At 35.7% G+C, this 13,381-nt stretch overlaps 1 protein-coding gene across 35 annotated transcripts in view; it reads left to right on the top strand.

Annotated features, from left to right (window-relative positions):
* Positions 1–13,381, top strand: part of si:dkey-178k16.1 — a 151,186-nt gene that overhangs the window by 103,336 nt on the left and 34,469 nt on the right. For all 35 annotated transcript variants that reach the window (XR_012399019.1, XR_012399015.1, XR_012399016.1 and 32 more), the window contains exon 4: positions 7,744–7,848. Coding sequence is in view for 31 of the 35 variants with exons in the window: in XM_073939885.1 (XP_073795986.1) it covers positions 7,744–7,848 (105 nt within the window). In the remaining 4 variants the exon portion in view is untranslated. The remainder of the gene's footprint in view (positions 1–7,743; positions 7,849–13,381) is intronic.

The raw sequence follows: 13,381 nt of genomic DNA, 5'->3' as shown, positions 1-13,381 counted from the left end.
ACTTTAATTTAAAAAGTGTATGTCAATACCATGATAATACCATATATCGTGATAAAAACTAATCACAACAATAAATTTGACACCGTCATAAACCTAAAGGATGCATGCGCATACTCCATCATAAATACTCAACAATTAAACAAGATAAACTCCCAATTGCAAAGATAATTTATGAAAACATCAACATCACACAATTGTTTTGCATTTAAATGTTTTGATGCCATTAGAACTTTGTATTAATTGCGTCAACAATTCTAACATTGACACGTTCTGGAATACTGTGGCTCAGGCTGTCGAGAACCAGAAATCCCAAAGATGTTCATGTGATCCCTGGATTTCACATTTCACTGCCGTCAAGGGAATTTCACTGCAGTTTGGCATTCTCCACTGGGAATTACCGCACATGAGATTTGAATACTGGTGTGGGCTGATGGGGGTGGGTGTTCATTGATAGGTGAAAAGCCCTCCCGCACTAGTTTCTCTCCAGGGAGGGCCACATACTGCTCTGAGATCAGTGCCAGTGCCTGTCTGCGTGCCCCAGGGCTCTGCTGGATGATGGATTTCCAGGCTGCATTCACACATGGCTCTTCTCTGGGCTCTTACACTTGGTTTTTACCGATGCTGCAACTCCTACCGAGAGAGGCAGACTTCCAATCTAAAGGTCAAAGGCCGCCCATACTTGCAGTCTTTTACGCTTCGCTGAAGGAGAGGAGGATGGAAAAATCTATAATGGTGACATGGTAGTGGTCCCATGGAGTAAATAATACTACCGCCTTTCAGAGGAAGGTATACTGGGCTTGTGTATTTGTCACCTAGATGTGAAAAAAGCTGTCATTATTTACTCAGCTTTTCCAAATCGTTTTGACTTTGCTTAGTGCAGTGAATGCGAAAGGAGATGCAATGCTTTTCTTTTCCCATAAAAGAAAAATGGATAGTGATTCACACTCTGAGAGAACAAATATAAAGCAGCCAATAAGACAGCTGGCTGCTTTTAACACTCACATGTGTGTTTTCAGGCCTGCTTTGTGCACTTGTGAGTGGTCATGCACTGCATATGGCAATGCAAATTGCAATTGTCATAATATTGTATCAGTATGCTACCGTCTAGTACCATTGAGTTGTATTATTGTATTTTAAATGACTTTTTCATTCTCTGTTAAAACTTGTAATTTTAGTTTTAGTTATTTTAGTACAAAAAATGAAATAATAATCATAAATGTTGTTTAGTTAACTAGCTGAAAATTCAACCCTATATGTTTTAATATGTAAATTTTTTTAGGTATCAAAAATGATTTTTCTTGGTTTTGGGTTAGATATATTAATGATGTAAAAAAAAATCTCACTGATTCAGGTGCATACATTTATAAGCTTATAAACCATCTATTACAAAATACATCTTAGGTCTACATTTTTCCATCTAATTGTTCTAATGCAATTCAAAATCTTTTTCATTTGCAATTAGTTATTCATAATGAATTTTTACTAGTGCCGGGCAAAGATAAATCATTCAAAATAAAAGTTTATTTACATATAATATGTGTATTAGGGGTGTAAACGATCACAACCCACAGTTCGGAACACACGTGACCCGTGGATTAATTACTGATTGAACTTGTAGGTTAATCCAACATTTTTAACAAATCGCGTCATTCAAAACACGTATATGAAAACACTTGGCTTCCCTGTAAAATATAATTATGATTTACACTTTTTCAGTTAGTTACAAACAATTATATAGCACTGAAGTACTGTGAGAACAGTTTATAGTTCAAATAAAAATACTGATGTTTATGGTAAAAATTAAAATCACCATTTAATGGAACTTGACACTGGTGGATGTTGTAGCAGTTACAATGCTTAACCATTAGGTGGCGACAAGCAATCATCAAAATTGTGTCAATGAATAGGTTTTCAAAAATGTTCCACCTATAATGACACATTAAGTTTTATGTGTGTATTGTGCAAGTTTTTATGTGTACAAGATGTTAGATTTATATATTTTTAGCATTAGTAGCAACGGTAGTAAAGATCGTTTTTCTTTTTTAAGCTGGTTCTTTCTTGATTTTTAATTTTATTGAAATAACGCATCTCACTATAGTTGTTAAACGTGATATTTAATTAATCTTGTCTCTGTCTAACGATTCTTCGGTCTTTTGAATCTACCAGTTAACGTTTCACAACATCAGTACACTGCTTCAATCTTTTGCTTTCACGCTTGTACTTAGTAATTTTAGTGAAACATAGATTACTCTACCTATTCCTGCAGAAAAAAAGTAACTGACGGTGGTAATTTGTGTGTAACTTATCTTTATTTCTTTATGATTTGATTACTTATGAATAAAACAAAGACCATGCGGGTCAGGTAATTGAAACAGTAAGCTACAAATAATTTGTTATGAATTAATTATTCATAAATTATTAAATCACCACCACAAACAATGACAATGCTATCGTCCATCGCTATGTTTCACATTAGACATCATACAATGTCTAATTGGTTGACACCGCCCAAACCTGCAGTGTCAGTTGCGATTGTAAATTTAGAGCAGCATAGTGGCTCAGTGGTTAGCACTGTTGCTTCACAGCAAGAAGGTCACTGCTTCAAGTCCCGGCAGAGCCTGTTATTTCTGTGTGGAGTTTGCATGTTCTTCCTGTGTTTGAATGAATGAATGAATGAATGGATTAATGAATGAATGAATGAATGAATGAATGAATGAATGAAATAGTTAATTAATTAAGTTTTTTTTTCCATTTTGGAATTGTACCGTCTTTCCAAAATTTCACAGATCAGATCTCTTGATCAATGCCAGGCCAGTCTGTATGCCCCAGATGATGGATTTTCCACTATTGTGGACATCCACATTCATTTTAAGGAAATAAAAGCAGCCGACAGATCAGCATCTCCTCTTCTGTTCGTGAGGTGAAAGAAATTCATACAGTGTATTAGTATGGCTGAACTGAAACGTCTAATGGCTCTGCCGGAACAATGGATTTTTTCTTTAGTTGATCAAAAGAAGAATATCTCAAGGGCCTAATATATCCAAAGTAATGTTAATGAATATTTCATCAATTCTTTCAATCGCATCATCACTCATGAAATCTTTTGTCTCTGGAAACTCTAGAGCAACTTTTTATTTAAGCCTTGCTGATGGATGCAAGCTGTGAAAGTACAAAACCACCTACAATCACAATGGCAACAAGTACAACTGTAAGCCAGAACTCACAATGCTTTTCTTTACCCAGAGATCCACCAAAAGTCAATCCTTCAAGTGCATATGTTGAGCCAAATACTACTAAATTGCCTTTATATACAAAAATAATGCTTTGCTGTAATTAAGGGGTGACTGACTAACTTAAGAAGCCTTTTTATGGTAGCACACCCACTCTCTTTTTCTCTCTCCCTCTTAAAAAAAAAAAACCCTGTGTTTAGCCATGAGAGGCCAGGGAGACAACGCACACACTCGCGCACACACACAACCTCATCACTTCTGTTGCCATGGAAACAGCTGCGCTGTATCCCTGTCGCGGCGGGGTAACAGGCTCCCTGGGCGGCGAGTGCTCAGTATTTCTGTAGAAAGGCAAAGCCAGTGCCAGTGTCTCAAGCGTGTTGCATATGCCACTCTTTTGTGCAGAATGGCTGGGTGTGGTTGGAAAGATGCACAGATGCTTAGCCTTGATAAAATGGAAGCTGCCATAGTGTTTTCTTCAATAAAGTGATGTGTATATATGTTGTAAACATCTTAAAAATACAATGTGTTTTGCAGAAATAATATATTCGGTAGTGACATTCCTTATAGCTATAAACAGATTTTCAGAATTTGACCACCTTTACCTCAAAATGACTGGACCAATCTACAGTACATGCCATGAAAAAGAAAGACACAGGATTAATTCCTGATTAAAAAGTAGGGTGTGGCTAAAACCAGCCTCAGCCTATCAACTAAGAAATACACAGTTTTGGCATAGTGACACGAAAACTTTAATAAATTAATTTCATTCTTTAAAAATAAAATCTAAAATATGATTTTTTTTACTTGAATTTTTAAAAATGACCAAAAATATATTTCTAAAATGAAATGAGAAAATAAAATGCATTTTTTATATCATTTTCACAACTTTTGTGATTTTTAATTTAGGAAATTTAGGTGTTAGTGTTTGGAACAGCCACCATAGCTCCCAATTGAGAGTTTTAATATATAATGATTTTATTTATATTCAACTTTCTAATCTTTAAAATACACTAACTAGGTACACTCATTAGGTACAAAAGTCCAAATTATCGTTAACACATATTTATAATCAGCCAATCACATGGCAGCAACTTAATGCATTTAGGCATGTAGACATGGTCAAGACAATCTGCTGCAGTTCTGTAGCAACAGTAACTCAAATAATAACTCGCTACAACTGAGGTACGCAGAAAAGCACCTCTGAATGCACAACACATACAACCTTGAGGCGGATGGGCTAGATGAGCAGAAGATCACACTGGGTGCCACTCCTGTCAGCTAAGAATTGGAAACTGAGGCTACAATTTGCACAGACTTACCAAAATTGAACAATAGAAGATTGGAAAAACGTTGCCTGGTCTGATAAGTCTCGATTTCTGCTGCGACATTCGAATGGTAGGGTCAGAATTTGGCATCAACAACATGGAATAATGCATCCACAGTTCAGACTGCTGCTGGTGGTGTAATAGTGGGGAGGATAATTTCTTGTCATTGGGCCCATTAGTACCAATTGAGCAACGCCACAACCCACCTGAGTATTGTTGCTGACCATGTCCATCTCTTTATGACCACAGTGTACCCATCTTCAGAACGCTACTTCTAGCAGAATAACGCACCATGTCAAAAAGCGCAAAACATCTCAGACTGGTTTCTTGAACATGACAATGAGTTCACTGTAATCAAATGGCCTCCATAGTCACCAGATCTCAATCCAATAGAACACCTTTGAGATATGTTGAAATGGGATATTCGCATCATTGATGTGCAGCCGACAAATCTGCAGCAGCAGAAACACCAAAATCTCTGAGAAATATTTACAGTACCTTGTTGAACCTATGCCGCGAAGAATTAAGGCAGTTCTGAAGGCCAAAGGGGGTCCAACTTGGAACTAGTTAGGTGTACCTAATAAAGTGGCTGGTGAGTGTAATTGGATCTCTGTAGATAGTAGAAGGATATTAATCAACATCTAAGCTTTTAAAACTCAAATACTGTATTTTTAATTGTGTATTATGAATATTAGATAGTGGTTTTGCACCAATTCTGTAGAAAGCAAGAAAAATCGCTTTTTCGAACAAGAAGAAAAAATAAATCGGGACTTGATTTTGTCAATCAGGAATCAGGAAGACCCGTGTACTATATGATATGAATGGCTTAGATAATGTACATCACTTTCTCTAAAGCTGCTGTGAAACAATGCATATCCTCAAACCCGTTGTAAAAACTAAATTGAACCTGACTTGATTTATGCTCTACATTCACCTCATTACTGATGCAGCAAATGGACTGAAACTAAACGGATCATTTACTTTCTACATATTAGCTTAAAGAGGTCACATGAAGTGTTTTTTATTTAGTGTGTTATAGCTGTTTGTACAGTATGTGTATAAAATCAGCAAAATTACACAAAGTTGTCAACAAAATGATTTTTGTTCTTTCTAAAACAGAAGCTCTGCTGTAAACAGTTCAAATTCAATCAAATTCTCCCTCACGTATCCAAGTCACAATGTGGAAATATTTGCATAATGCAGCTTAAATTAAGTGTTAGTGTTGAAGCAGCCATGTCGTAGAGATGCTCTGTTTTTTGATGAAAACAAAAGCACTTTATTTGACCTTCCAAATGGGGGGTCAAATAAAACAAATGAGTATCAAGTGCAATAAAGTAATGTTTATATAGGAAATTGGTTACACTTGTTTCTTCCACATTAAATAACTAGTCATCACAAAATATTGCCAGTGCATGCTTTGTAATTATAATATTATTTTATATTGTAATTGATTTACACATCATATATGTTAAACTTCTTGAAATTACTTATGAAATGTGGGAAATCACCGCAACGAGAGAGTAAATTATTGAATTCATGACACTTTTCAATTTTTTGCAGTAATAACATGTAGTTTCAACATAATCAGTGTTTAGATGCAAACATCTATAAATGCCATCTGAAATTCTCCTCTAAAATTAGCATTTTTATCAGGCTCATGTGTGTATGTTCAGTAATATCATTTTTATTGCAAATAGTAAGTCCTTTTCCTCATCTTTAAAGTGAAATATCTCAACATAAACAAATCTTTGATGAAAATTTCAGACAGATCTTTCAAGTTCATATTAGAATCTTCAAATATTTGTAATTTTTAAATTTTTACTGTAATGGAACCATTATTGTACTTTTGAGATGCTAAAATCCAGTTTTTACTCATCCTATACTTTATGTGAACAAGATATACAGTAGAATGAACTGCTACTATTTTGCACAAAAAAGTATGTCTAACAAATATCCGGTATAAAATACAAGTTTACTGCACTTACTGCACAAATCGCATATTATATGTTGCAACACAGGCTCATCCTGAAAATATAGCCCTATATACATTTCTAAAGATTGAGATTTATGTAGCCAGAGGAATGTATGGCTGCATTTCATATTTAAATTGAACGCTTCAGGGCAGTGTGATGCCATTCCTTTTCGCAATTACCAGATAACTGCTTACCTCTGTGTTAATGGCTGTTGTTAGTTTGTCCAGTGGCTCATGGCATACGTCAGAGAATTTGAGATTGTTCAATGTTGTTCAATGTAGTTCAAGTCTGGCAAAGAACGGTTCCAGAAAGCAGGTAAGACAAAAATAAAAGCCAAAATATAAAACAAATAAATTACAGGGTGAGAATGTGGTAAAATCTGAAAACATGGTAAAAAATCAGGCTGCTACGCTGTGTTTTCTCTTTCTGAATTGCTTTTCAAAACACTGTGAATTGAGATTAGGAAAGTGGGTGGGTGCTGGTCAATCTGTGCTTTTAAAATCACTATCGGTTGGGATAAGAAAAGGGAGTGGGTGGGGGGATTGGTCAGTCTATCAGTCAGTCAGGAGACAGCAGCCTCTGGTGGACTTATGCTAAAAGAAAAGGTACAAATGGCAATTTGAAATCTCACCTACACAATTAATACATGTATAAATGTGTTATTTTTGTGATGATTTCTAAATGTTATGCGGTACAGTCTTGTTGATCCCTGACTGTCTGAAGCATGAGCAATAAAGGCACCGCCCTCTTCAGAAAGCTAATTTGCATTTAAAAATACACATACAAAACAGTGTGTTTTTGCTCACACTTAAAGAATGTAAACTTGGACTTTGAAAATGCACAAATAAATGGATCTGTGGAGTATTTTGAATTGACACATTCTGGGGACATCAGAGACTTAGAGTATTTTACATATTGTCAAAAGTCATAAATCTTTTCATACTTAAAAATATTCATAGCGCAAACATTTCAAATCAACATCTATATGACCCTGGCTATCAAATATGATGTTTACTAAATCTCCAAGACATCTTTCCATGACTTGATAAAAACCCAGGTATTATTATTTACTCAAGGAAAAGATACTATGCCCTAGTAATGACAAAGTGACCCTCCTGACTTTGATTAAAAATGGTAGGGGCATTTTCTACAACGACCAACACTTAATCAATCTCTTTTCCTTTGTGCTCTTTCTCTGCTCATCAATCAAAACAGAAGCTCTGTAAAGGACAAGTGTTACTGGATATGGTGTGTGAACATCTCAACCTGTTGGAGAAGGACTACTTTGGTCTGAGCTTTAGTGACACGGAGTGTCAGAAGGTAAGAGTTCATCTCTTATATCACTTAATTGCACTATTTTACTTGCATAATTATAAAATTGCTTTAAGTGAATAGTCCACCCAACTATGAAAAAACACTGGTAATTTAATCAACTTCAGGCCATCTAAGTTATAAACATAAAAAAAAAACAACTAGCTTAAACTGTGTGTAATTCATGAAATGCAACAGGTGTCATTTCAATTTTAAAATGCAGATAGAGACAACACAAAATTCTGGCAACTTCTGATGATACGTTTAGATCTAAGTGAAACATTTGGTCTTTTAATGAAATTAATCAGTATTTAAAACATTTTGACTTGTAATCTACCTCTCAGTCAACACGTTCTTTAGCATAACACATGAAAACTGAACTGATGCCACTCAGTACACCTCCAAACATTGGCATCAGTTGACTTTTGGCACACTGTAAAACTATTTCTTTGTTAAACTTGAGTAAGTTTACAGAGCTTAACATTAACATCTATTCATTTACTAGACTATTTTATCCAAAGCAACACACAGATGTGGAAGGCATGAGTTGATTGTTTCTTTGCAAAGTGCTACTAATTAAAAATCTACACATAAAAAAATGCAAGACAGGGTAGGAGGGGATTAGAAAACATTTTCTTTAATTTATTTTTAAATTTTATTTTGAAGTTTAGTTTTCATGGAAAAGGTGACTTCTTAGGTTCCTTTTGAATGTTGCCAGTGATTTGGCAACCAGTCATATGTCGTACCGGGGTATTTGTGGAATAGCCAAAAATATACAGTATGGGCCAAATTAATAATTTTATTTTATGCCAAAAATCGTTAGAGTATTAAAGGGTCATGAACACTCCCCCTCTTCCCCCATCTCAGCAGGGTGTTGTCACACCTCTAGTTTGAAAGAAGTCTAGAAAGTTGTTGAGTCCAGTTTTGTTTAGGTGGGAGTGTCGAGTGGCGAAAGAGAGAAGGGTTTGCATTAAAAGGGGAGTTTCATTATGTGCACATGCAACACAAACAAAGACACAGGGGAGATGGACAATGACTTTACATGGACATTAGTAATCAAATTATTTGCCCTAATTTGAATAAGATAATAATATCATCAAGGTGTTTACATGAAATGCTTTTTGAAAGTTCCTGTAATGATCCCGAAACAAGTCATGAATTAATGAACAGATGTGCTGAAAACTCAATGACAACACTTTTGTATCCGCCAGTATAGACATCCAATCTCCATGCTGGCATTTACATATGATCCTATTGCCTTGACTTTGTTTTAAAATTTTTATTTATTTATTCATTTTTTTTTTAACTGAAAGAATATATTTGCTCAAAGCAATGCAAAAACAACAAATTTTCACTTTTTAGTGAAATATATGTGTCCTAATTCCAGAGATGGGTTGCGGCTAGAAGCACTTTCGCTGCATAAAAACGTGCTGTATAAGTTGGCAGTTCATTCCCAGATTAATAAAGGGACTTAGCCAAAAAGAAAACGAATGAATGAATATGTGTCCTAATAGTGTTTTTAGCAACGTGGGACACATATATGACTGTCAACATCTCAAAAAATGCATTTTGGTGTTTTGTGACCCTTTAAGTAAAGATCATATTTCATGAAGAAGTAAATATGTATAAATTGTTACTAGTAATGTGTAATCTCAATTTAGACTAATAAAATATTGATACTTTGTTTAACACAGACTCCAGATTTTTTAAAAGTTGTATCTTGACCAAATATTGTCCTAACCAACCACACATTAAGGAAAAGTTAATTTCAGCTTTATTCAGCTTTCAGATAATGTATAAATCTTATGACTTATGATTGGTTCCATGGCTTTTGGAGGGAGTGTAGACTTGTAGAAGTAAGTGGAGATAGGATGGTGCAGAGCCTGTAGTCTTTGTGCATGCAAGCATCAAAATGTTCAACTTGATATACAGTACAGTAAGCTGCAAATGGTAGCCAGTGCAGGAAGATAGGTGTGATGTGGGCTCATTTGACCTTGGTAAAGACCAGACGAGCTGCATCTTTTTGGATAATTTGAAGAGGTTTCACAGAGCAGGATAGCATTGCTAGAAACAACAAGTGCTTGGGCGTAGGTTGTGCACCCTGCTCTGTAAGGAGAGTCTGATCTTCTAATATTGTAAAGAGCAAGCCTACATTATCGTGCTGTTTCCTATGTGATCTTTGAAAGACAACTGGAGATCAAGCATCACTATAAGGTTCCTGATTGAATTATAAGGGATAACTGTAGATAACCCCAACTGGATAGTGTGATTATGACATACTGTACAGTTGGTACTACAGGGAGAACAAGATACTCTGTTTTGCCAGACTTATCTGCTGGTGATGATCGTTCTTCCTATTGAGATGTCCTTCAGGCAATGTTAGACCCTTGCAGCTACTGTAGGATCATCTGTTTCAGATTGAACATATAATTGTGTGTCATTAGCATAACAATCTACTTGAGTGATGAGACCCAGAAAGTGGTGGAAACTGGGAAGAGAAGAACTACAAGAACTGATCTACGAGGAACCCCTATGTCAGCTGGTATGCTTTGGATATCTTTCTTCTATAAGTCACCCTGCATGATTTGCTGGTTAGATAAGACTTACTCCAGCAAAGTAGGTTCCAGTAATTCCCACTGAGTAGATGGCGGATAGGGAAATCCAATTATTCAACATAAGTTGGCTCAACTTGAAAATAAGCTTTGTTTCAAGTCACAATTGTCGTGACATACTTTGAAGCTTAAGTTTAAAATACAAAACTTGCTGCTTCAAATTAACTGAATTAATAACAATGGTGCTACAGTATAATGTTTTACTGTACTAGAATGTCCAATCTTTCTCCTGGTCACTGTCTTGTATAATTTCAAACCAGTTCCAACACACTTGTCTAGAAATTTAATATGAGCCAGTTCACGTGTGTTTGATTAGGGTTGGAAACACTAAACACAGCAGGTTAGCCAATCTGCTAGAACAGGTTTGGACACTCATGATTCAGTAGTAGTAAAAAATTATGTACTGCAGAGTGTGAGAAAAAAGGAAAGAATTGTCTTGATGAAATCTGAAGGCAAGTGCTCACAGGAGACCAGATGGAAAACGTAATGTCTCTCAGCTGAACCTTTGTCACTAGATCTCTGAAAACGTATATGCTAATATCAGGAGAAAAAAACTTGGATTTTATGAATCACCAAGGAATGTGGGTTCAGCCATAAACCATTTTTAGAGTTCTTCAGAAGAAAGTAAGGCAGCTACATCTTGGATGGCCTGAGTAAATGAACCACACATTTTCATTGTTGGGTGAACTATTCCTGAATACTCAGAGCAGATTCTTCGTGTTCTTTTTGTTATTTGTATTGTTTCCTTTCTCTGAATGCCAGTGATGCACAATATATCGGTGTCAAACAACAAAAGTTATTTTTATTGTTACAGTCAGGTTAGAAAATATAGTATTGGAAAATGGAATGCATGCTGCTGCTTATTTTCAAATTTTGACACAACAGACATGCTCTTTAGAATAGTGTACGGTAGAGGGAATAAGAGATTTCAGCAATGTGGCTGTTTCTCACCAAGAAAAATATGGACTTCAGATTATATACTTTGTAATTTATCATTGCTTTGGAACAAGGCTGGTCTCAATTTAATATAGGCTCAATCTTAGATTAATTAAATCAATTTTTAACTGTATTATTATATTTTTTACATTACTTAAGACATAATTTTATATCTGGATGTTTTTTTTTTTTTTATCTTTTAGAGCATTATACAGTGCATCCGTAAAGTATTTATAGCACTTCACTTTTTCCAACTTTTTTATGTTACAGCCTTATTCTAAAATAGAATAAATTCATTTATTTCCTCAAAATTCTGCACAGAATACCCCCTAATGACAATGTGAAAAAAATATTTTTTGAAATTGTTGCAAATTTAAAAAAAAAAAAAATTAAAAACTTTAAAAATCACATGTACATAATTATTCACAGCCTTTGCCTTGAAGTTCTAAATTATGTTGAGATGATTCAGCAGTTTAATTGGAGTTCACCTGTGGTAAATGCAGTTTATTGGACATGATTTGAAAGTTCATCTTCCAGCAGGACAACGACCCAAAGCACACCGCCAGAATATCAATGGAATGGCTTCACAACAATTTGGTGAATGTCCTTGAGTGGCCCAGCCAGAGCCCAGTTCTAAATCCTGTTGAACATCTCTGGCGAGATCTGAAAATGGCTGTACACTGTTGCTTCCCATCCAACCTGATAGAGCTTGAGAGGTACTGCAAGGAGGAACGGGCAAAAATTCCCCAAAGACAGGTGTGCCAAGCTTGTGGCATCATATTCAAAAAAGACTTGAGGCTGTATTTGCTGCCAAAGGTACATCAACAAAGTATTGAGCAAAGGCAGTGAATACTGATGTACATGAGATTATTCAGATTTTTTTTTTTTTTTTTTTATAAATTTGCAACAATTTCAAAAAAATTTTTTTTCCACATTGTCATTATGGGGTATTGTGTGTAGGAAAATAAATTAATTTAATCCATTTTGGAATAAGCCTGTAACATAAAAAAATATGTGGAAAAAGTGAAGTACTATGATTACTTTCCAGATGCAATGTAAACAATAGATAAAGGATAGGAGGCATAGATGAAGGCCAAAGTGTCTTCTTTCCAATACCTAAATTGTGTTTGATGGGGTCAAAAATTATTATCATTTTATTTATCATTATACAGGTGTGAATCCCAAAAGTGGGAGTGCTGGCTACCAGGTTATTGGTTTTGTAACAAGCTAAAAAAAATATTTAAATGATGTTTATTTGCCCATGTATCAATTTCCAAATATAAAGAGTCAACGGTATCACCCACAAGTTCTATATTGGTGCATCCCTAATAGCTGCTGTAGATGAACTTATTGACTGCTAATTTTATTAGCCTGATTTAGTCACATTTAAACATCCAAAGCAATCTTACAGTTCCCTCATTTGTAACTAGGCAACAGGGGATGTTGGCCAATATGCATGATCTCGTTTTAACAAGAGCCTCCTTATGTTTCCCATCTATTCCCACTACTACGACCTCTTGTTATAAAAATACAGCATTACTGGCTTTGCCGCGCACATAAATGACTTGAGATAATGTGGTTATTAAGGAGCTCTCAGAGCCCTTGTTACTGGGACTGTTCGAGGAAGGATTTGATTGATGGAAATGCTCCGAGCAGCTACCCAGTCCTAGTTCTGCCGTAAGGACCCTGCCTGCACCACCACAGCCATCGTAGTCTAGCTCCACTTAGCTCTTTTTCCCAGCTGAGGCTCTAGCGCCTGCTGCTGTGATCAGTGGGATTGTTCCCGGGCCAACAAATCTGATCAAACTGCAGTTAGAAAGGTGAACGATTTCCGTTGAAAAAACCACATGTATCAAGCATGGGAAGCGAGGCCTGTGGAGAGTGTGAGTTTTTTTTCGAAGACACTTCTACAGACAAATCCAGGAACAAAAATGGGCCATTTTTCAAATGTAATGGAGACGATTTATGCTATGGCATGAAGACATTTGCAGGCT

Source organism: Danio rerio, chromosome 23 (assembly GCF_049306965.1).
Source record: "Danio rerio strain Tuebingen ecotype United States chromosome 23, GRCz12tu, whole genome shotgun sequence".
NCBI lineage: Eukaryota > Metazoa > Chordata > Actinopteri > Cypriniformes > Danionidae > Danio > Danio rerio.
The sequence above is the reverse complement of the archived record's forward strand: the minus strand, read 5'-3'. Positions and strand labels throughout refer to the sequence as shown.